This window comes from Ctenocephalides felis, unplaced genomic scaffold (assembly GCF_003426905.1).
Source record: "Ctenocephalides felis isolate EL2017-DRISC unplaced genomic scaffold, ASM342690v1 CF-g0.4_SCAFFOLD_01886, whole genome shotgun sequence".
NCBI lineage: Eukaryota > Metazoa > Arthropoda > Insecta > Siphonaptera > Pulicidae > Ctenocephalides > Ctenocephalides felis.
Window position 1 is genome coordinate 66,049,143 of NW_020538040.1, and position 22,088 is coordinate 66,071,230.

A 22,088-nucleotide genomic window follows, 5' to 3' on the forward strand; every position below is an offset into this window, starting at 1 on the left:
AAAATAGTTCGTAATTTCTTATTGTTTGAATTTCAAATTATATATAAAGGTTTAAATAGTCGCTATTTAGTTGTGCTTTCCAGACGTAGATGGAATTCCGTCCTGATTTTTTGGCTTTTGACACCTTACTTCGGTTATGTCTAATTTTCCAAATATAAGAGCGTTAAAATTGAATATCATGTTATTAGAATCTTTGTAAATAATATGTCAGTAATTTTGTGATAATAATTCTGAACAATAATAAGATGTGTCATGTTTCAATGTTTAATACTATATATTATTTCTTAAAATGTTTATGCACACTTTTATTAATGATAAGTGTTCTGAACCGTCATTAACTGTCAAACTTCGTAACATTTAATTTTAATTTACATGTTTCTCGGATATTAGAATAAATTCGATCAACATTTAATCGCTTTTCCTTAAAAAATTATGTTTTAAATTATGTTAATTACAAAATTTATCAATCACCATCATGGAATGCCCATTGACTCTTGATATTGTCAACAAATTAGGTACCATTTGTTTTATTAAGATTCATTTTATAATCATATTTAATTTAATCATTTATTTATATATGAATTCTCTTTTAGACCACCCTCTTCCAGATGTTCGTTTGCGATGGCTTTTGTACATATTAAAAGCAATAAAACATTCGAATTTCAAAAATCATGTTATTGCTTTTAGCATAACATTAAAATTATCAGAATGGATAAAAAAATACCCACAAATTGAAGAAAAAAATGTATTGCAATCAATTTTGGATTTAGTCAAACGTAAGTGAAATAAATGAGATTATAATTATTTTAAAGAAGATTATGGTCTCATTCATTGTTGATGATTTTTCGCTTGTCGATTTCTTTCATATTCAACTGTGTAATTTATATTAATTTTAACCATTTATGATTTATTATTATTTGATAGTACAAAAGATTTAGAAGCAAATCTACGCCAGTTTTTACACAAATGCATTGCATTGTTTTTACACAAATGCACCATAGATTTGTATTTTTCTCTATATGAAAATTATAATTTAATATAATATATGTATATAGTATTTATGTGGCATTTGAACTAATGTGAAATAATTTCCAGGTTTTAAGGTGCATTTTTCAATAGACAACTTAAACAAATTAATTAATTCAGTGTCTTGCGGTAGAAAGCGTGTTTTACCGGAACATCAATTTCTTACAAATCTCATAGAAGAAGAGTTATCGGGTAATTCCAAGTTGTTTAAATTTAATAATAGCTTATCTTTTTATTCGACAATATTTGAATAAAATAATAGTTAGTATTAAAAATTAGTTAAATTAAATTATTGTTTTTTTATTATTTTAATAGTACAATTATTCAAAGTAAAATATAATAACAAATTTTAATAGCTAAATATGAGTAAAACATTTGAAATAGATACTTTTATAGTTTTATTTTATAGAAATTTGAAATAGAAATAGAACTTTTCATGCTATTAATCAGTATTTTATTTAAGAAGTCATCTTTCACTTTTACTTACATTTTTATATCAATTTTAGAATTTTGTTTAGGAAGTGCTTGCAAGTCTAATATTTCTGATAGCAATGAAGTGGAATCTATTAAAGTGTCATCCAACGATTTTTCCGAATATTCCTTGTAAGTTTCTATTTTTTTAAATTCTTTTTTCTTGTGCTTATTTTAATTATAATTATAGTCATATAAATTTCTATGAACTTAAACATAATAGTTTAAATATTATTTTAATTTGACTTATTTAAAAGGTTTTAAAATAATTCTGGAAATTATGCATATTTGCAATTAAATTAAAATATAAATACATACAATTGTCAAGTACTTCTTTCAACTAGTCATGATTCTAATTACAGAAATTTTCAATGTCAGTTACTAAAATGCTAACATTGCGAGTTTACTTTACTGTACTTGCTAATATGTTTATTGTTTTATTTACACAGTGAATTTTCTACTATTCCACAATATCAAATTGATTTGAAAGATGTGTACAAAATTGAAGAAGTGGCTAAACTGATACAAAATGGATATGTTGCCCAGGGATGCACGAGGTTTATTTATGACTTGATGTTGAACTATCCGCCTGAAGTATTTCTGCATTGTCCAACCATTTTAGAAGTAATTTATTATTAATTAAAATTACATATTAAATTATTAGTTAAATATAGGGCAGGGCAAACACAAAGGTCCAATATGACTTTTAGTAATTATTCTGTGAAAACTACACCAACTATACATCACTACAAATGACGCATATCAAATAAACAAATATCGAACTATGTTCAGTAAAATTTCCAGCTAATTCATCATTGTTCAAATGTATTTAAAATTTGATAATTTTCTAAAATTTATTGTATGGTCCTTCTGACCCCATAGGCTGTGTAAAAAAGGACAGCCAGGGGTCAAAAAAGTTGCCTATTTTATTTTTATTTTTAATTTTAAAGAGCTTTATGGAATTACAGCTGCATTATTTAATGAATATGATGAATTTTAATTATTAGATTGAACAACAAAATTAAAAATCATTTAAATATATATTGTTAAACATAATAAACAAAAATCCTAATCAACTCTTATTATAATCATTAATCTTGCTTTGGTAAGTGTTTCTTTTTAATTTACCGTAATCGGATTTAATGTTTCTTGAAATACAATTATTACAAACAAGATAGATACAACTTCTATTTGAAATCCATATTTCAAGGGCATTTTTTTTTACAAAGATAATATCTTCTTACAACTTTTATAGAGAACTGCAATTAGTTGCCCTATTTAGTGCAATGGCTGGTTACATATTTTCTGCCCTCTACTTTAAAATAGTATTGGTGCAATAATATATATACACACATACACAAGCATATATAAAGACAGAACTATGTATCTCTAAATTAAGCTACATCTGAGGGGATAACTCTATCTCTTGGTTCAAAGTGTGCATGTGAGTAAGGGTTAAGTAGAATGGGGCTTAATGGACTGCGGGTAAAAAGATCAACTACATATCCAAAATATAATACACATAAAGGTTTCAAATTGATAAAAAACAATGCTCTGAAAGTTTTAGCTCTTAATATTAATGTTTAGACAGAGCACAATTCAATCAAACTTTGTATAGAAAGAGCATGGAAAAAATTTTAAAAATTTAAAAAAAAATGTTTTAGGTATAACTTAGCGGCAAATTAATGAGTTTTTTTCATTCATTTGTTCGCTAAATTACATCTAAAAAACATTTTTAAAATTTTTGAAAAATGTTTCATGCTATTTCCATACAAAACTTTGATTGAATTGCGCTCTATCTAAACGTTAATATTAAGAGCTAAAACTTTCAGAGAATTGTTTTTTATCTATTTGGAACGATTTGAACCCCTGGGAGCAAGGAAATTCGAAAATGACCATTTTAAGGTTTTCACTTCTGAACTTAAGATAAAGATTAGCCTATTTCCGACACAAGCTTTTTTCCTCTCCATTTACTGCAATAATTTTGTTGATCGTAGGTTGAATAGAGCACATGTGAACAGGATTTGATAAATTAATTCACTTCAAATATAAACTTAAGTAGTAATGTATATTGAATTATTAGTGAGAAAAATGTAATTTAGCTATTAAAATTACTAAAAGCCAGTTAAAATATGGTACGAAATTATAAAAATTATAGGCAACATTATTGAAGCAATTATTTTGAGTAGAAAAATCCAAGGTGTATATATATATATATATATATATATATATATATATATATATATATGTATATGTATATGCATAATATTGTTTTTTTGTCATAACAATTTTTTTTATTATTTTTAGAACTTGCTAATAGTGTTGGAATGTGATAAAGAATCAATAAAATTTGGAGCAATAAACTGTTTAAATACATTTATATTAAGGTTAATTCAACGATCAAAAAATAATTTTACTATTATAGAATGTGTTAGAAATCAAAACCATGATGAATCAGTATCACAAATGGAAATGTTAACAGCTGATCAATTTTGCATAAAAGTTTTGAAACCAGTTTTAAGATATTTTAAGGATGGAGAATATAAGAATTGTCCAGAGGTTAGAAGTGTAATTAGTCTGCTTTCCTAAATAGATTTTTTTGTTATAATGTTATAGTTATATATTATTTATTAGTTATATATTATTATATCATTTAATAGAATTTTATTTTACAGTATATTTCATATGCATTTCAAGAAATCTGTATTAACTTGATAGTATTATTGAAAAATGTTTCCATACCATTAGTCAACGCAGATGAAATAGCGGAAGGAATAGCTACAGTCATTAGTATATTTAGGTAAGATTACTCTGCATAAATATTAGTTACATATATTAATTATGTATGCATATATAATGGAAGAAACCATATTTATTCAATAAATCTTTTTGTTTTCTTTGTAAAAATGAAATCCATAAAAAGTATAAAAAACAGTAAGCTTTTTCTAAATGTTTAATATTGTCATTTTGGTACTAGCTACGTTTTTGTGATCATGCTTTTTTCTATATATATTTTTTTTTTATATAGAACAACAATTTGATCACATAAGGTTAAAAAGGAATGGATTACGTATTTCGAATGGAATAAAGATAAAAATTGGATTTGAACAAATATTTGTTATATATCCTAATTTCTTTTTTTTTTTTTTTAAGAAAAGCACATGCATTTTATATGGCATTTTAAAAAATTATTGATTTTTAGGGTTTGATATTAACGTTTTACATAACAATTTATATTTGTTTCTCATTATAATTATAGTGGCTTCTATGATATATCTGAACAAATGTTTATAAATGTGATGTAAAAACTTTGTATTGCAGGCATTGCAGAAATTCTGTTTTGCGAAATTTATTGTACTTCCAATTCCTATTGGTTGCTTGTGATTTTTGTAAAAATTTCAATAACTCATTGTTGTTGAGTGAACTAGAAGAATGTATTATGGATCCTGTTTTAGAACATTTACATGGTGATGTTCATGCAAGACTTATTTCAGTAGCTTCTAAAATGAACTCACCAATTTTGAATACTTATGAAAACGTAAAAGGCATTTGTCAATTGTTGGATTCTGCTATGGGTAGGATAGTTTTATAAACACAGTGTATTTTTTTATTTGTTTTGTTAATTTAAATAATTAAATTCAATTTGTTTAATTTTTTATTTAATCTTGTAGAAATTCTTAATTTAAATGAACTCAAGTACCATTGTTTTAGTGTTTATTATTCTGCTTGATTGCTATTAACTTATTTTAAATAATTCAATAAGTTATTTTTATTTATTAGTCTGTCTAATAAGATTAATTTTGAAAATATGAATGGAAAATTACGAGAAGTATTTTTCAGATGTGATCAAACACAGAAAAAGTTCGAATACTGAAAATTTAGACTCTTGCATGATTGCTTTGCCTGCTGTTGAAATACTGAATTCATTTACATTAATTGAGTCAATTATCCAGAATTGTTCAAAAATTCTCAATTACAAAAAGAATGAACTTCTGAACGAGGCTACTAGTATGTACTACAAATCTGATGTTTGTTTATGATCATGTGTAGTTGCATTATTATTATTTCAGGCATAATTTTAAAATTATTATCATTCAATGATGAAAAAGTTAAGCTTTGGGTTTACACTTGCATTAATAAGCAAATGAAACAATTCCTAGGTGTGCATAAATCAGCTTTCACTAGCTTACGCACAACATTAGATATAGCTACAGGAATTCCCATAAATTCAGAAATTATTATTGAAATTGCTTGTAGAGGAATTCAGCATCAAAATAGGGAGGTATGTAAAGCTTATTTACACATTTCTGTACTTGTATGGTATCCCTTTCAATTTGGTGCAAAATCATTGCAGATAAAATATGCTAATATAATAATATTTGATGAAATTCATTATTTTCATACCAATAATATTATTGATACTGTATTCTCACTGTTACTTACAGATATCATCTCTTGCCAGTAATATATTAATCATGTTGTTAAAGAGCAATATGACTACAAATCAACGTCACTGGGCATACATTGTAGAACATTTGGTACCAGCATTGCCGATCATTCAATGCATCACCAATAAAGACACTGTGCTAGGTATATTTTTGAGTCGTGCTGTTTAATTGTAATCATAAATGATTTTAACAAAGATTGTGACTACATACACATAGTTTAATTATGCAACCAATGCATATTTATTGTTATGTAGTCTGAATTATGAAATAATAACAAAAAATATTTTTATAAAATTTTACTAATAACTATTTTCTGATCATTATAATAATCTTCGATATATTAGTATTCATTACTTGTTTAAAATTCCTTTGCAAAAGCATTGTTTTTATTAAATTGCTTATTTTTTATTTTATTTGATATATTATTATAGGTCAAAATTTATATGAATTAGTAAATCCAGATGTTGCAAGTAAAGTTAATTTGAGATTTGGTGATATTCTTAAAAGCAATATCAGATTATTATTTTCCAAAGACCCAGAGGTTCGCCAAGAATCTATTTCAAGGTATGAATATAAAAACTTATTAAAGTTATTTGAGAAATACGACAATTTTGATTTGACATGCGGGGCTTAAAGGTCCACGGGTAAAAAGATTCACCATCAATATCGCAAAAACAAGTGAAGTTAAGAATTTTTTAACAACAATTCTTGAAAGTGGCGACCAAAAGACATATAACTTTGATTCTTATGACGTCGCTGGAGATAAACGGAAATGTTTGAAAATCCATGACAAAAGTATTTTTTTTGTGCCACTGTTTAGTTTACGAGATTTTGATATAATATTTAATTACATATATGTACATATATGCATAAGTCATTCAATCGTCATTATGATTGATTATACACCTTTTTTGTGAAAAAGTGTTAGTGTATAATTAATCATATAGGTAATTAATTCTGTTTTTTCAGTAATCTTTTCTTAAAACTTTTTAAAGCTCTCTAATTTCTTAACATTTTCAATATTTTATTATATAATTCACTCATTTAATTTTATCATTTTTATTTTGATTATATTGTCATATTTCTGTACATTATTTTTTTCACAATTTGATTCATTTTATATAAAAAAAATCAACCATATTCTGCTTTTCTTAAAACATATTGTTTGCTTAAATCTTATCAAGATCATGTTTCTTGTCAGATGTCCTGCAGATGGAACTTACCTAGTTCCGAAACGTCGACAGTACATAAATAAAGAAATGGTTTTTTAAAATACTTTTTTATTATTACTTTTTGGATTCTTTGTTCGAAGCTCTACAAAATATTTACAAATCCAATTACCAAATAAAGTGTGTGTCAAAAATCTGAGTGTTGTATTGTTCATATTTAACATTTAATATTCGTTCCACTCATATCACAAAATTTTATAATATATGTATATATATATATATATATATATATATATATATATATATATATATATAATATTTTAGGCTATTGTATTTGTTGGATAAGAGAACAGACTCAGCAGGATTATTACCCAAGTGTTCCATAATAGCAGGAACTTTACATTCAAATCTTTGCATCCATACTGATAACCAAGTTAGAATCGGTGTGAGATCTAAGGAACCACTAAATTTTCACTCAGTGAGTTTCAAATAGTGCTATAAAATAATGACACATGTAAATATGTAATTTAAGTGTATATTTAATTTCTTGCGTAATTTACAAAAAAAAAAAAGTATTATGTTGTTTAAATTACATTTATTTTAGATCCTTGATTTACTATAGTACTTTTATGTTTTAGGTATCTGCTATAAACCCTTTACTCGAAATAATATCAAATGAACATTCAGATCCATGTATTTTAAAATCATCAGTATTACAATTGTCAATCATTCTTGATGATTGTTATTTACATGGAGTATTTTCGACAATTGAAGATATTCAAATGATATTGAATTTATTTCCGAAGGTAATGTGTTATTATTTTCTAATGCATGTTTTAAAACGTTATGCGGCGTCAGGTAGAACTTGTAGGTTGGTTAAGTCTACTTCCTGCAATAAAAAGTTACTTTGTGTCACTTTTTTGCCCAATTATGAGATTTATATGAATCTGTCTGTTTAATTCTTTATTGTTTATAATGCATTAACATTTTTTACAGATGCTAGCACTTGATGGTTTTAAAGACTATTCTCATACTTTAATTGCTGTGGTTAATATTTTACGCAAGCTTTGCTCATACAATAAAGTTTTAAGAAGTCATTTGTCTCAGTGCGATGATGTATTAACATATATTCTTAGAGGTACAATTGGTATTTTAAAATTCCTAACTTAAAATTCTTAACTTAAAATTCTTCAAAAGTAAATATTCATAATTATTTTGTTTTGTTACATATTTTGTTATTTTGCTATTACTAATTTTTAGCGCTTTTTCTTCTATATGAGAATCCGCAGCTTCGATTGGATTGTTCACAATTATTGTTTTTGATATGTTGGTCTACTTGGTTGATAAATGATTCACATGGCTTATCAGGAAATTTTATATTAGAAAATATGCATCTTCCTTGTAGTATATCATATCATGATCGAGAGAGCCCTCATGCACTCCCTTCACTGAAAGGTGTGTACCTACATATATTTTTTTAGTAAATTTTAACTGCATTGTAAAAACTTATTATTATACTTTTTTATTCATACTTTTTACTTAATGAAATAATTGCTATAAATTGAGAGACAAATATTGAAAAATGTGGCCTATACAAACATATTTTTGTTGGACATATGATTGAAACTAATTAATGAATTTCATATATAATTTTATTTGGAATGTATATATGGTTAGGAGTATAGATTTAAGTAATAACTAGTTGGTACTGGTATTTTGCTTTGAGGCAAGTTACATGAAGTTCCCGATATGTGTAAATAATCGACTTAATCAATAAAAACTGAATTCATTTAAGTATTCCGAGTAGATTTATTACACATCATCAAATTTTCACAAATTAATAATTTTTATAAATGAATCAGTTTCTGTAGCAATTTAATGGTTTAGTATGTTGATTAAGAACAAGTGCTCTATTGATATACCAAGTAAATTGTCTAATTTTAATTTTAACGTCAAAAAAACTACTCATTTTCTCAAACTTTATTGAATTTTAAACATTAAAATACTTTATGTAAGGCCATTTTATTTCAGTAAGTTTTATAAGACCATGATATATATTGCCAAATAAGTTCCATAAACATCGGCTTAAATTTTTTTTTCAACAGTTAATTACAAGAAAACGGCTGGGTAGATTTTCACCTAAAACTAATCAGTATCATTCCCAACTAATATCTATCAAGTTGTTTTTGATTTTTTAAAATCGTTTCGGTAGTTTGAGCTTGAATGTGAACGAAAAGTTTAACACTTTTTTCCAAATTACAAAAAAGCGGTTCGGCTGATCGTCGCACAAAACTGTGAAACGATAATCCTCATTGAGATACATCAAATGGCTTTTAAATTTCTGAAATCGGTTCAGACGTTTTTGAGAAAACGTCGATTTACGGCAAAAATCTGTTCACATACACATACAAACACACGCACTTACACACATACACATACATGCACACACACTTACACACACATACACGTACACACACGCACACACAGATACTTGTTCTAAATTTGGTCTCATTCGATTCAGAATGGCTTGTAACGTCGAGAAAACATAAAATTGGTGAATCGGATTTTTTGATAAATATATAATCTTCTCCTTCAGGAAGTTAATAAATAATCATTATATTAAATTGTATTTTTTGTTTAAATTTATAAAAGAGACTAAACTTTATCTTACTTATACATAGACAAAATGTTGGATACTGATTCTGTCAACATGTTCATAAAATACTTTGTGCATTTGAGATGGTTCAATAACAAAACCCAAATTTCGGAAAACGAACTTGCAAGTTTTCGTGCTGATATTAATGGGGAATTATTGCTGAATGAACAAGAACTGGCCTACCTCACATCATCAGGTTGTTCGAATATGTGGATGCATTACTTAGATGTAATCAAACATGCGAGGTCTCATAAAGAAGTGAAAAATGCTCTTCATGGTTTTTCAAGGTATTATTAATATGTATTTTTTATGTTGGTGATTAATAATGTAAAAATTATTAACATTTTTGTCTTGTAATTGTTTCGGCATCGAAAATAGTTTTATCGTAATATTAATCAAAATCGATTATTGTTACTTTAAATGAGCGTTACATTTTAGTCATGCCGCATCGTCACATCCAGAGTAGTTAAAATAAAAAGAAAAATTTAATAATATTTGGACAAAAATAGTCAATATCATCATATGTCATCATTTTTATAACCATTTACTATAATAATCGCAACCGTCGCAAAGGGTATCGTCGTGTTTCTATACAGAATTGACCGCACCCTGGTATTTAAATGATTTTGATGCCATTTTATATGTCTCTTCGAAAAATTACAGTATACCAATTTACAACTCCTTATCCCATCATTTGGCCGAGATATCAGTTTTTACACTGATCTTGTCTATGTTGTTCATAATAAATAATGTGAAAAAATTATTTGTTAGTGCATGAAAAGATGAAAATAATTTTTCATTTTCCCTTTCCTACCAGTGCTGCTCTTTGGACTACTTTTAAATTAGCATCATTTGAAAGCATGTATTTATATCTTGTATATAAGTATATTCATTAGTCATAATAAAAAATCCAACGCGCTGAATAAAAACAATAATTATTATTATTTATTATTTTTGAAAAAAGTGGCCACTTTCACATGTTTTTACAGATATCTTGGCCAAATGATGAGATAGGGAGTTGAAAATTGGAATATTCTATTTTTTCGAAAAGACTTATAAAATGGCATCAAAATCATTTAAATACCAGGGTGGGGCCAATTCTGTATGGAAACACGCCCATACCCTTTTCATAAGTCGAAACAGCGAGGTTTTCTCTTTTAATGAAAATCATGTTGTAAAATATATGTTTCAGCATATCTAACTTGCAATACCCAGAAGAACCTCAAATTCAGCAAATAACTGTGTATTTAGAAAAGTTTTTGCACATTTTACCAGCCAGTAAGTCAGATAAGCAATTGTTTATTAGTATATTGAATTTTATAAAGAAAACAGCAAAGCATGATGAAGCTGGGGGTATGTTTTTGTATATAAAAATTGTGCAAATTTAGATTTTTTTTTTTTAATAAAATAAATTTATGTCTAGGTCGTGTATTGCTCATTTGGGCAGTAAGAACAGTTCGTGATAACTCAGGACCAATAATTAGTATGATAAGGAACTATAAAAATTTGTGAGTTATGAATTTTATATTGTGTTTCTTATGTTAATTTAATATGACAAATATCTTATGGTTAATATTTATGTTTAATTGTTTTTATAGGGAAAATGTCGAAGACAACTTATATGTGGAGGTATTAATAACAATTAGTTTCCTTTATAAAGAATTTTCTAAGCTAGCAGATTCAGAACTAGACGTATCATTGTCAACAAAATCTGAATATAATAACGAATTAGATTTAAAACTTATTCAAATATTTAATGAAAAGGAAATTCTTACAAACTCAACAGGTGTATAAACAAAATGCATTCATGGGATTTGGTATATTGAATGCATTATAATGTCAATATTATATTTTATTTTAGTAAATTGTTCAAGATTACTCCTTTGCATATGCTATATTGACTTGGTGTGCATAAAAGATTTGCATATTACTGTGTTAATAAAAAAAATTATAAGCTGGTTATGGTTATTAAATGATGATCGAATTCGTAAATCAAAACAAATTGGTAACAATGATAACTGCATAGAATCAATGAATGGAGATTTAAATAAAAATCAATGTTTCACTAGTGTTTCTATAATCATGATGCGATCACTAGTAACTACATTATGTAATGCAATTCGATATATGAAGATAAATTCTAAACAAGTGAGTAATAATTGTATAATTTTATTAGTTTTTGCTACAATGATGTTTAATATATTTTTATTAATTGAATTGAATTCAAATGAGTGAAAATTCTGAATACATTTAAAAGGAATATTTTATTCATTTATTTATTTATTTATTTATTATTTTGGCATGATATTTCTAAATTATTTCATACAATGAATGGAAATCTAATATTTAAGCAAATATTTATTTTGCCAATTTTAATCCTTTTTTTATATTTGTTCATGTATTACTAATAAACCATAATTTAATTTTTGATGTATTACTGATGCACATTCAAAGTGCAATTGTTTTATTGGTAAATGATATTGAAAGATATAAGGCAAATGAATTATATAATGTATAATTATATAGGATGATGTATTAATAGCATAAAATTTGAGTAATAGAATCTTATATTTTTCCTTAATTTGTACTTAATTGACATTATTTTATATAATTAGTTATTTAGAATATTTATATTTAAATGAATTTACATTGGAACTAAAAAAACATTTTATTTTCAGTCAAAATCTGTTTGGTTTGAAGAGTTTGATAAATCTGTGACTTTGCTAAGTTCTCTTTGTACATCACCTGATATATTTGTGAGATCATGTTCATATCAAATACTGTCTGGTTTATTATATACAGGAGAAGGCTCGCTATTTATCATGAAAAGTTAGTATATAATTTATTAATGTAGTATATTTTTGGAATTAGTCTTTGCAAATATATTAAATTTCTATTTGTTTTTATAGAGTTTACATTTCACTTTGGAACATTTTGGTTTACTTGTCTCAATACTTTAGTGGATAACAATGAACCCATATTAAGTAGATATCAAAGTGGATGCTGTATTGTTAATTTGTCAAGTCACATTGGAATTGATATTAAAGAAACTCTTTTAGCGTTTGCTACAGAACATTTATTAGATGTATGTATCAATGTATTTTAGATCAATAGTGATCTTTAGATTCTATAATAATATTAATATTTTTAACATTTCAGATAAATAATAAGTATGATATAATAAAACACTTGCTTGATATTACCGAGTTTTCAAAGTGTGTTTATGAATTAATGTCATCCTTATATGTTGGATCATCAGGTAACTTTTTTAAATCATAAATTTATACATTAAACATTTATATTATGCTAATTATTTTATTTTATTTGATTTCAAATTCTGGATTAAAAATATAAAGAGGTTTGAGATAGATTTTGTTTCTTGATATTTGATTTTTTTCAAAAATAAAAATAAAATAATTTTTCAAACAAATCAATTACTTGTAAAACAAACTCCAAATGAATAACATGGCTTTATGAGAAGAGCTTCTTTTTAAAAAATAATTATTTTATTTTTATTTTGGTTAATTTAATATACATTAAAATTGTCATATGATTTGATGTTATATCAATTGGTGTTCATATATTTTCGGGTGTTTTTTTTTTTTCATTTTTAATTTGTTTGTATGCATTGAAAATGCATACAAATTGATGCATTTTGGGTCAAATCAAGACCCGAAATGTATGATATTACAATAAAAACATTTTTCTACAATAAAATCATTTTAATTATTGGATGGATGCTCAAGAACAACTTTATCATATATAAATATATATATATATATATATATATATATATATAATTTCTGGACAACTAAAATCTCCCATTCCTATTCATAATAATGCATGGCTTTTAATTTGTATTTTTACATATTAAACATAATTAATTACTGTATTTGTAGCTCGTTTTTCTATTGCAGATTCTTCTTATGTATGTAGAGAAGATTATGAAAAAACAAGAAATGACATTTATGAGGTATTGTTTTTACATTTTATTTATTTTTATTCATAATATTAAATATATTAATTATAATTAATTCAACTTTTTTCAACAAATAGGAATGGGGAGCTGTAATGCCTGATTTAATTAGAGTATTTGTTTTATTTATGCATAATTTAACTTTTATATCACCCAATATTGTAGATTATTTATTTGAAAGAAAAGTTCTGAGCAATTTATTAAGGTGAGAAAAATAATATTTAACTAATTTAGAAAATATATTTTGACAAAATGCGTTCAAGGCATATTCACATAATATGCTTTGAAACCTAATATTTTGAATGCTAAGGTATATCCATAAACTAACTTTCACATTTACTTTCTATTATGAGTCGAGTTGTACTTTTACATTTCGTGATGGTTATATGAATATATTTGGCATCTTATTATTTACTTGTTATTTCTTGATTTATAGATGTGTGCGTGTTGAAGTATCAGCAATGGATGTATCTGTTGAAAAATTGATTACAGCTATCTGCAATATGTTCAGCTGTATGATCACTCTGAACAAAAACATTGGCACAAGTTTGGTGATGGATCCTGGATCCATGTACTGTTTAACAGCTATGTTGGATACTTCTAATGGTATGGAATAAAATATTGTAATTGTCAATTTGATAATATGATAAAGAACAAACCATTTCTTTGTAATTATATGTTGAAAGTGTTATACAGTAGGACTCCAATTATCCGAATTAATTGGGACCGGGACCCATTCGGATAATCAAATATTCGGATAATCGGAGTTTTTTTTTTAAAAATTGCCATTGGAGAGAAAAAAAAGTTACGATTTGATATTACACTATTTTTTTTATTGAATTAAATGAAAGAAACATATGATATTTTCACATGTTTTAAATATAAATAAAATGTTCTTATGTACAAGTTTAGAAATAAAAATCATTGTTTTTTAAACATCTCCATCAATGTAAGCTGTTTTGCGGTCTTCAACCGTTTTCCGGCTTTGCGGGTGGAAGAATAATAGCGCACTTTGACTTTTTTTGGACAATTTTTTTTCTGAAAGTGATTCGGATAATCGGCGATTCGGATAGTCGGAGTTTGGATAATTGGAGTTCTACTGTACATATCGGGAAGTTAATGCAACTTGTCTTAAGGCTAAATGCTGCTTATAACTAGTTGAATAGTTAAAATAACTCAAACGATTTTAATTTACCGTTTAATTATAAAGAAACTGGTAGACCGATTTTTTCTTAATATTAATTAATTGCCAGCCACATTCAATTGCTCATGAACAAGTTTGTATAATATAGTTGGTTTTTATAATTGTCTATCGAATTTGTTAAACTATAACTTTTTATTACAGGTTTTAAACATAAGTTGTACTGTGGAATATACCATTTGTTTTCTCAGTTGGCAAAATTTCAGGCTGGCTTCGATGCTATAATACTTGCAATTCAACAATGTGATGAAAACAGCTTTCTCAAAACATTATGTTTCTCTCTGTCACAGAGTGATAATGAAGGTTAGCCAAAAAACTTAAACATATAACAATTTATTTATATATTATTTGTGTCATGCATAAGCAATGCTATAATTATTAATGCTGGTGAATATTTGAGTTTATTGGTGGAATTACAAATGTTTGAACAATTGTTAATTGATTAATTATGCATGAATCTCATGTTTATATATGCATAATGAATGCATATGATGAGGCACTATGTTTAAACACAACTGGCTAAAGTTTAGTGCGAGATATTTCTGTTGCTTCTCACATTATAATCTGAGCAAACTATTGTATCAATATATATCAATTTGAAGCTTTGGAACTTCTAATCTATATTTTCTGGTAATACTATTGTGTCTTGATACAAAGGGATATTTTAATAATCTAATTTAATATTTTAACCGATTTCAAACATGAGCATATAAGTGATCATAATCAAGGCATGAAGCCTATTATTATGTCTTTTATTAATGTGTATATGTGTTTTTAATTTATTTACCTTTCTAAATCAGTTCATATATTTTCAGATCTCAAAATATGCAGTTTTGTTTTCATGGTTAATATACTTCAAACCAGAATAGACGGCAAAGATTTTTACCACATTTTGGACAATGCTGAGTTTAAAGATGAAAATAGAGTATGCACGTACCGAGTTAGGATTATTGAAGTAATGATTGAAATAATAAAACGTCAATTCTTAGTGAATGAAACTGTTGACAGTAAGTGGAGATGCAATTCTTTATAAAATGTATCCTTTTGTATCTGACTTATTTTAATCTTCTTTTAGAGAAAAATTGCTTATTTGAGGTATGCATAAACTCTCTAAGCATGTGTATGTATATGCTGCAACATGTTTGCAATGAATTGAAGGAATTGCATAAATTGTTATTGCAGCGATTACATGCATCATTACAAAATTTATATGATAAATGTGCAGAGAATTTGAAAAAACTGTTGGATAAAAAGGTAATTAAATAAAATATTTGACTGTTTTTAGCTCACACACACACACACATATATATATATATATAATATATATATATATATATATATATATATTAGGGTGGTCCTTAAAATGGTCATTTTCAAATTTCCTTGCTCCCAGGGGCTCAAATGGTTCCAAATAGATAAAAAACAATTCTCTGAAAGTTCTATCTCTTAATATTAACGTTTAGATAGAGCGCAATTCAATCAAAGTTTTGTATGGAAATAGCATGGAAAATTTTTCAAAAATTTTAAAAATATTTTTTAGATGTAATTTAGCGAACAAATGAAAAACTCATTCATTTGTCGCTAAGTTATATCTAAAACATGTTTTTTAAATTTTCAAATTTTTTTCCGTGCTCTTTCCATACAAACTTTGATTGAATTGCGCTCTATCTAAACGTTAATATTAAGAGATAGAACTTTCAGAGAATTGTTTTTTATCTATTTGGAACCATTTGAGCCCCTGGGAGCAAGGAAATTCGAAAATGACCATTTTAAGGACCACCCTATATATATATATATATATATATAACATATATATATATATATATATATATATATATATATATATATATATATATATAACAGATATTTATTAATTAATTATTAAATTTCGACATTCATAAGAACAAAAATTGCCTGTAGAGTTTAACTAAATTGATATCAATTTGCAAATAATAGTGAGTTTTATTGTTTTTAAAACGAAATGAAAGTATTTTTTTAAAATTGCGTTTATTAATATTATTTTTGAAATCATTACTGTATTTATTAATTTTGCAGAGTCATAATTTATAGTTAAAAAAAAAATTGTTTCAGAGGCAAGCAGAAGCCGAAGAAATCAAATTGATCATAAACTTGTTATGTGCTTTTTATACAAATATGAATTTCAAAAACAATGGTTTAATTTTTGAAAAAACTGATAAAATTGGAAAACTGAGTATTTGTACTATCATACAGAAATTGATACCATTTTGTTCAGCGGATGATGCATTTTTAAATATGTGTCTCGAATGCTTGCATAATTATACGGATCATTGCTTATTAGGTGAATATTAAATTTTTTAAATTGAAATTCTGTTTTTTTATGCTGCCAAATATTATCAATTTCTTTTGTCATTAAAGCGTGTAGAGATATGACGAATTCACCTGGAGTATCTTTTTCACGTCTTGCGGGTCTGTCTACAGATGACAATAAAGCTAAGTGCATGCTTTCAATGATTATTAATTTAGTTATACAAAATAATACAAAAACACACAAGAAAAGTATTATGAAGTTATTGTTGTCGATCTTAAAAAACGCTTGCTATGCAGTGGAAGGCAGAGTAGCAGTTTACAAGGTCGGTAAATTATAATTGGGATATATATATATATATATATATATATTTGTTATAATTTATTTATCATTTAACATTTTAGAGTGAGGTATTATCCCACATTAAATCCAAAACACCCAAAAGTTTACCAGACAATTTTATATTGTGGATAGATTTTTTGCTGTGTTTTTCCAAATATTCTGAAGGACAGCTGAGTATTGTCAAAAACAACGAGTTATTATCCACATTGATTGTTTCTTCTGAAAATAAATCTAAATTAATAAGTAGCAAATCATTAGCAATTTTGAGAAACATATCATTTAATACTAGCAACAAGATCGTTCTTCTAAATTCAAGTAAGTATACTTAAATAACTGTTGTAACTCTATTGAATAATTTAATATTTTTGTAAAGAGGGTAAAATTACTTAATTAATTGAAGCACTTGCAATTTAAAATATATTTTCATATATTTCTTAACGTTTATTAATAATTTATCCTCATGTTTAATTTGCCAAAGCAAAAGGCACTGACGTTTCCAAATATTTAAATACTCATAACTGAAATATAGAAAATTTTTGATAAGATTTATTTTGAATTTGCTAAGCAAAGAACAACAGCGTCTAAATAGATTTTTATATGCGAACTCCACACAAAATTTGTCTGATTTTGTGATATATTCAAAGTTTATTTCGTTACAGTGGATTTGTTGATACTTAATGAGAAATTGGAAGTAAACATTTTTGTATAGTGTATAAAAATACCAGTTGTAGGGGTATGCTTTATAGAATTCATTTAGTCAATACAGGGTGATAGTATTGATCGTAACTATCATGAAGAAAGTCAGAAAAAACATTTGTCCAGTGTAGTTTGGAAATTATGAGCTTAAGTAGAGCCTAGATCTTTGATGAAAATGTGACAATTTTTTGGTTATTGTGGTTAATTTTTATCAATTTTGTTCATTTAAACTTTGGATCCGTAATCATAAATAGCATTTCTAAGACCAGGGACAAAAATAATGACACAATTACCAAGAATTAAACCTCTTTCTTGAACTATGAATTTGATTTTTTCTAAATTAATCAACTTTGAAAGGCCGCCTTTCTTAAAAACAAAAGTACTAAATTAAGTGCATTTAATCATACGAATAATGATAACATACTTGATAGTTTCATAATAAAAAAAGAGTAAGAAATTAAAAACCTAAATAACATGATTTGTGCTAATACATTTTAATCACAATAGGTGCATTCTTGTTCAAACCATAGTTCAAATGTTTGCCATACTTTGAACTGAATGCGAGAGAAATGTAACTGCAAAAATCGTATTATTTTTAAATTCCCGTAGGGTAGTTATGGTAATGGGCCGAAAATCGAAAATGAAAATTTTTGCATATCTTCACATGTTGAAGGTTTCTGAACATTTTGGCATACCTCAGAAAAAATGGATGTGTGTTTTGTGTGTCCGCATTTTTTCGTTCACGTTTTCGGGGGCACGGATCAACCGATTTGAATGATTCAAGAAACATTCTATTCCTATTGATTGGGAGATGTGCTGTTTAGTTTTTGGTAAAGGCAGGTCCAGCCGTTACGGAGATACGGAGCAAAGAGTGCAGAAAATAGAAATCGAGATTTTCAGAGAACGGAATATCCGATTTGAATGATTCAATTCAAAAAATTGAATCAAAACATTCAATTTGTAATGATTGGAAGAAGTTGTGTTTAGTTTTTGGCAAAGGCAGGTCCAGCTGTTTTGGAGATACCGAGCTAAATGGCAGTTAAAATAAAAAACGGCACTTTTTGAGAGCTAAGCATCCGATTTGAATGATTCAAAAAACTTTGTGCTTGTTTTGACAAAATAATTGCATTTGGAAAATTGCAGTTCTTCAGTTCACTTAATTCTTATAAATATTAGAAAATGTTGTAGTATTTATAATAATTTATTTCAAAACATTTAATATTCTTCGAACATTTCGTTACGGTACGGTAAGTTCCAGTAATTTGCCCTAAGGCACGATGCCATTCACAACTAGTTACGTTTTCATTTTATACTCAATTTCTTTTATTATGGAATAATCCATTTTACAAAATTCTGATTAAATGCACCAACTTTTGATGGAACTTGCCAACACACATTATTGCGTTTTTTAACAAAAAAAATAAGCCTCTAAAAGTCGTTCAATTTTGAAAATTTCAAATCCAAAGTTCAATAAAAAGTCTCAATTCTTGAAAACATGGGACAAAATTGATAAAATAATAACCACAATAACCGAAAAATGGTCACATTTTCACCAAAGAACTAGTCTGTACTTAAGCTCATAATTTTCAAACAACAATAATTTTCAAATAATAATATTTTAATTAACAATATTACTAAAGAAAATTGGAAAATTTTTCTAAGTACCTGTAGAAAAATCGTCGCGCGACCTATGAGAGGAACTCTGCGCGAACAGTTTGTGCCCGCTTAGTGCGAATAGTTGGTGCACTCAATATATCGGAAAAGGATGACTCGCTTTATCCTTTCAATTTGATAATAGTCACGGCTTGCCAAATGGACCAAAGCCAATCGCTGTGTTTCGATTCAGGATGAAATCGAGTAAATCGAAATTTGAAGGGTATGGACCGTTACATACAGATTCAGTCATCGTCTGGTATTTGAGTTTTTCCATATTTCGATAGGTTACACCTTCAGAAATAACATACTATAATTTTAAATCGATATCCTAAAAAGTTTTTGAGTTACAGCCATTTAAAAGAGTATATATATAGTATATACTATATAGTATAAAGATTTTAAACGCGTTTTTCTCGAAACAGCATTTTTCGAATTTGCTGGAGTGATTACTCGGAGACAAATGATCCGATCGCTATCAATTTTTTTTTGCATCTCCTCTATATAGTTCTCCATACGATGATCCTCCAGTTTTAATCTGATTAAAAATCGAATTTTGGCAGGCCAAAAACGACAAAAATTTTGGGAATAATTTAACTTTTTTTTCAACATGCCGCCATTTTGCCAATTTTTAATATTTTTTTTGTCCGAGGGCCATCGTACAGACAATATATTTTAGTTTAAAGAGATTTTTTTAAATTATTTATCAACGGAGAAGGCTGCAATCACTCCAGCAGTGGCGAATCTTTTTTTTTGGCGCCGCCGGAGATCGTGTGTCATTTCAAAAATATTTAATATTTTATTTCAAAAATTTTATTGTGTATAAATGTACTCTCAATATTTTAAATAGACGGATTCACTAGTTTTTCTTTTTTTTAATTCATAAAAATGGCCTTTATTTAGATTGTCAAACTAGGTGTGCACCTTAACGATTTTTACGTTCATTTTATATATATTATATATTATATTATATTTTTACGTTCATTTTCTCATTGAAAATATGTGAATATTATAATTTTGAAAATATGTGAATATGTGAATATGGCCTCTTTCTTCAGTCTGTCAACGTAAAACAGTAAAAGATCTCGGAAAACAATTAACTTAATATTTATAACATATGATGTTAAATAATTATTCGCTAGTACTAAAATGTTCGTTATATTCTGGCAGTAGCGATATTCATTATCACTTCCTGAAGTTTGATTGCTTTAAAATATGAGTATAAAAAAAATGGCATTGCAGTTGTTTGAAATAGCTTTTAATTGACATTACTCGAAAGTCTATAGATTTTTCATGTAACACTCGAAATACTCATCAGCATAATATAAATTAATAAAACAAATATAAAAACCTATTTTAAATACTGCATTTTCTTTGTAGATAAAAATTAAAATTAGAAATTTATTTTAGTTGATGCGATAAACATTCTATTTTTATTTAAATTTTATTCAAACTAGCTTATACAAATATACACACATAAAATTAAGTTTTGATCATCAAACTTGAAATTCCCATATTATCCACATATTTCCGTTATAGACATTGACTTTTTGAAATAATATTATCGTAATCGAGTTTAGAAGTAATCAGATGTTAATTCAGAAAGATCATTTTTAATATTGCATTCGAATGATTACAAGTGTGTCATGTGCTAATAGTATTATTGTTTTAGAAACTTATATAACGGCCACTATTGCTGCGTTGCGAAAAAGCGACTTGGAAGAACTATTGTGCGCTGTTATAATTATATGGAATTTATCAGCAAATAATCAAAGAGCGAAATACGTAATGAAATCGCATAATGTGCATGATCAAATAATCGAAATGAACATAAAATTTCAACATAGATCAGAAGACTCAGTATGTTTGAATATTCTTATGGCGCTGCTGAATGGTTTACAGCGCATTTTAAATGTGGGCAAAAATAGTTAATCGTCAAAATCATACGGTATGCAATTCACAATGTGTTCATATATTTTAAGCAATCATGTTATTAATGTTATTTATTGCTATTTATATTGATTTTTATTTTAGAGTTTTAAACTTTGAAATATATTTGTAATTCTATAATAAAAAATATGTGAGACGTTATTAATTCATTTAGTAGTGTATTTTGGTATACGACATTATATTATAATGAATCAATATTTTCAAATTCTGATT

At 26.5% G+C, this 22,088-nt stretch overlaps 1 protein-coding gene across 1 annotated transcript; it reads left to right on the plus strand.

The window, feature by feature from the left end:
* Nucleotides 1–380: 380 nt before the first annotated feature.
* LOC113375236 lies at nt 381–21,857 on the plus strand. The gene is made up of 34 exons (XM_026615180.1): nt 381–515; nt 594–776; nt 1,096–1,218; nt 1,533–1,629; nt 1,947–2,121; nt 3,805–4,056; nt 4,173–4,297; nt 4,819–5,072; nt 5,338–5,505; nt 5,568–5,779; nt 5,943–6,087; nt 6,377–6,509; nt 7,439–7,592; nt 7,753–7,920; nt 8,111–8,252; nt 8,375–8,569; nt 9,796–10,057; nt 10,963–11,123; nt 11,194–11,278; nt 11,369–11,556; nt 11,632–11,918; nt 12,449–12,599; nt 12,680–12,855; nt 12,930–13,029; nt 13,688–13,743; nt 13,827–13,951; nt 14,183–14,352; nt 15,092–15,250; nt 15,763–15,954; nt 16,023–16,201; nt 17,039–17,267; nt 17,345–17,559; nt 17,639–17,891; nt 21,598–21,857. The coding sequence occupies exons 1-34, from the start codon at nt 476–478 to the stop codon at nt 21,855–21,857; spliced, it is 5,814 nt and encodes a 1,937-aa protein (XP_026470965.1). The 5' UTR covers nt 381–475.
* Nucleotides 21,858–22,088: the final 231 nt, after the last annotated feature.

Coding starts and splice junctions, on each gene's coding strand:
- LOC113375236 (XM_026615180.1), top strand. CDS start 476: ATGGAATGCCCATTGACTCTTGATATTGTCAACAAATTAG. Junction 15,251..15,762: donor GTCACAGAGTGATAATGAAG/GTTAGCCAAAAA, acceptor ATATATTTTCAG/ATCTCAAAATATGCAGTTTT. Junction 17,892..21,597: donor GATCGTTCTTCTAAATTCAA/GTAAGTATACTT, acceptor TTATTGTTTTAG/AAACTTATATAACGGCCACT.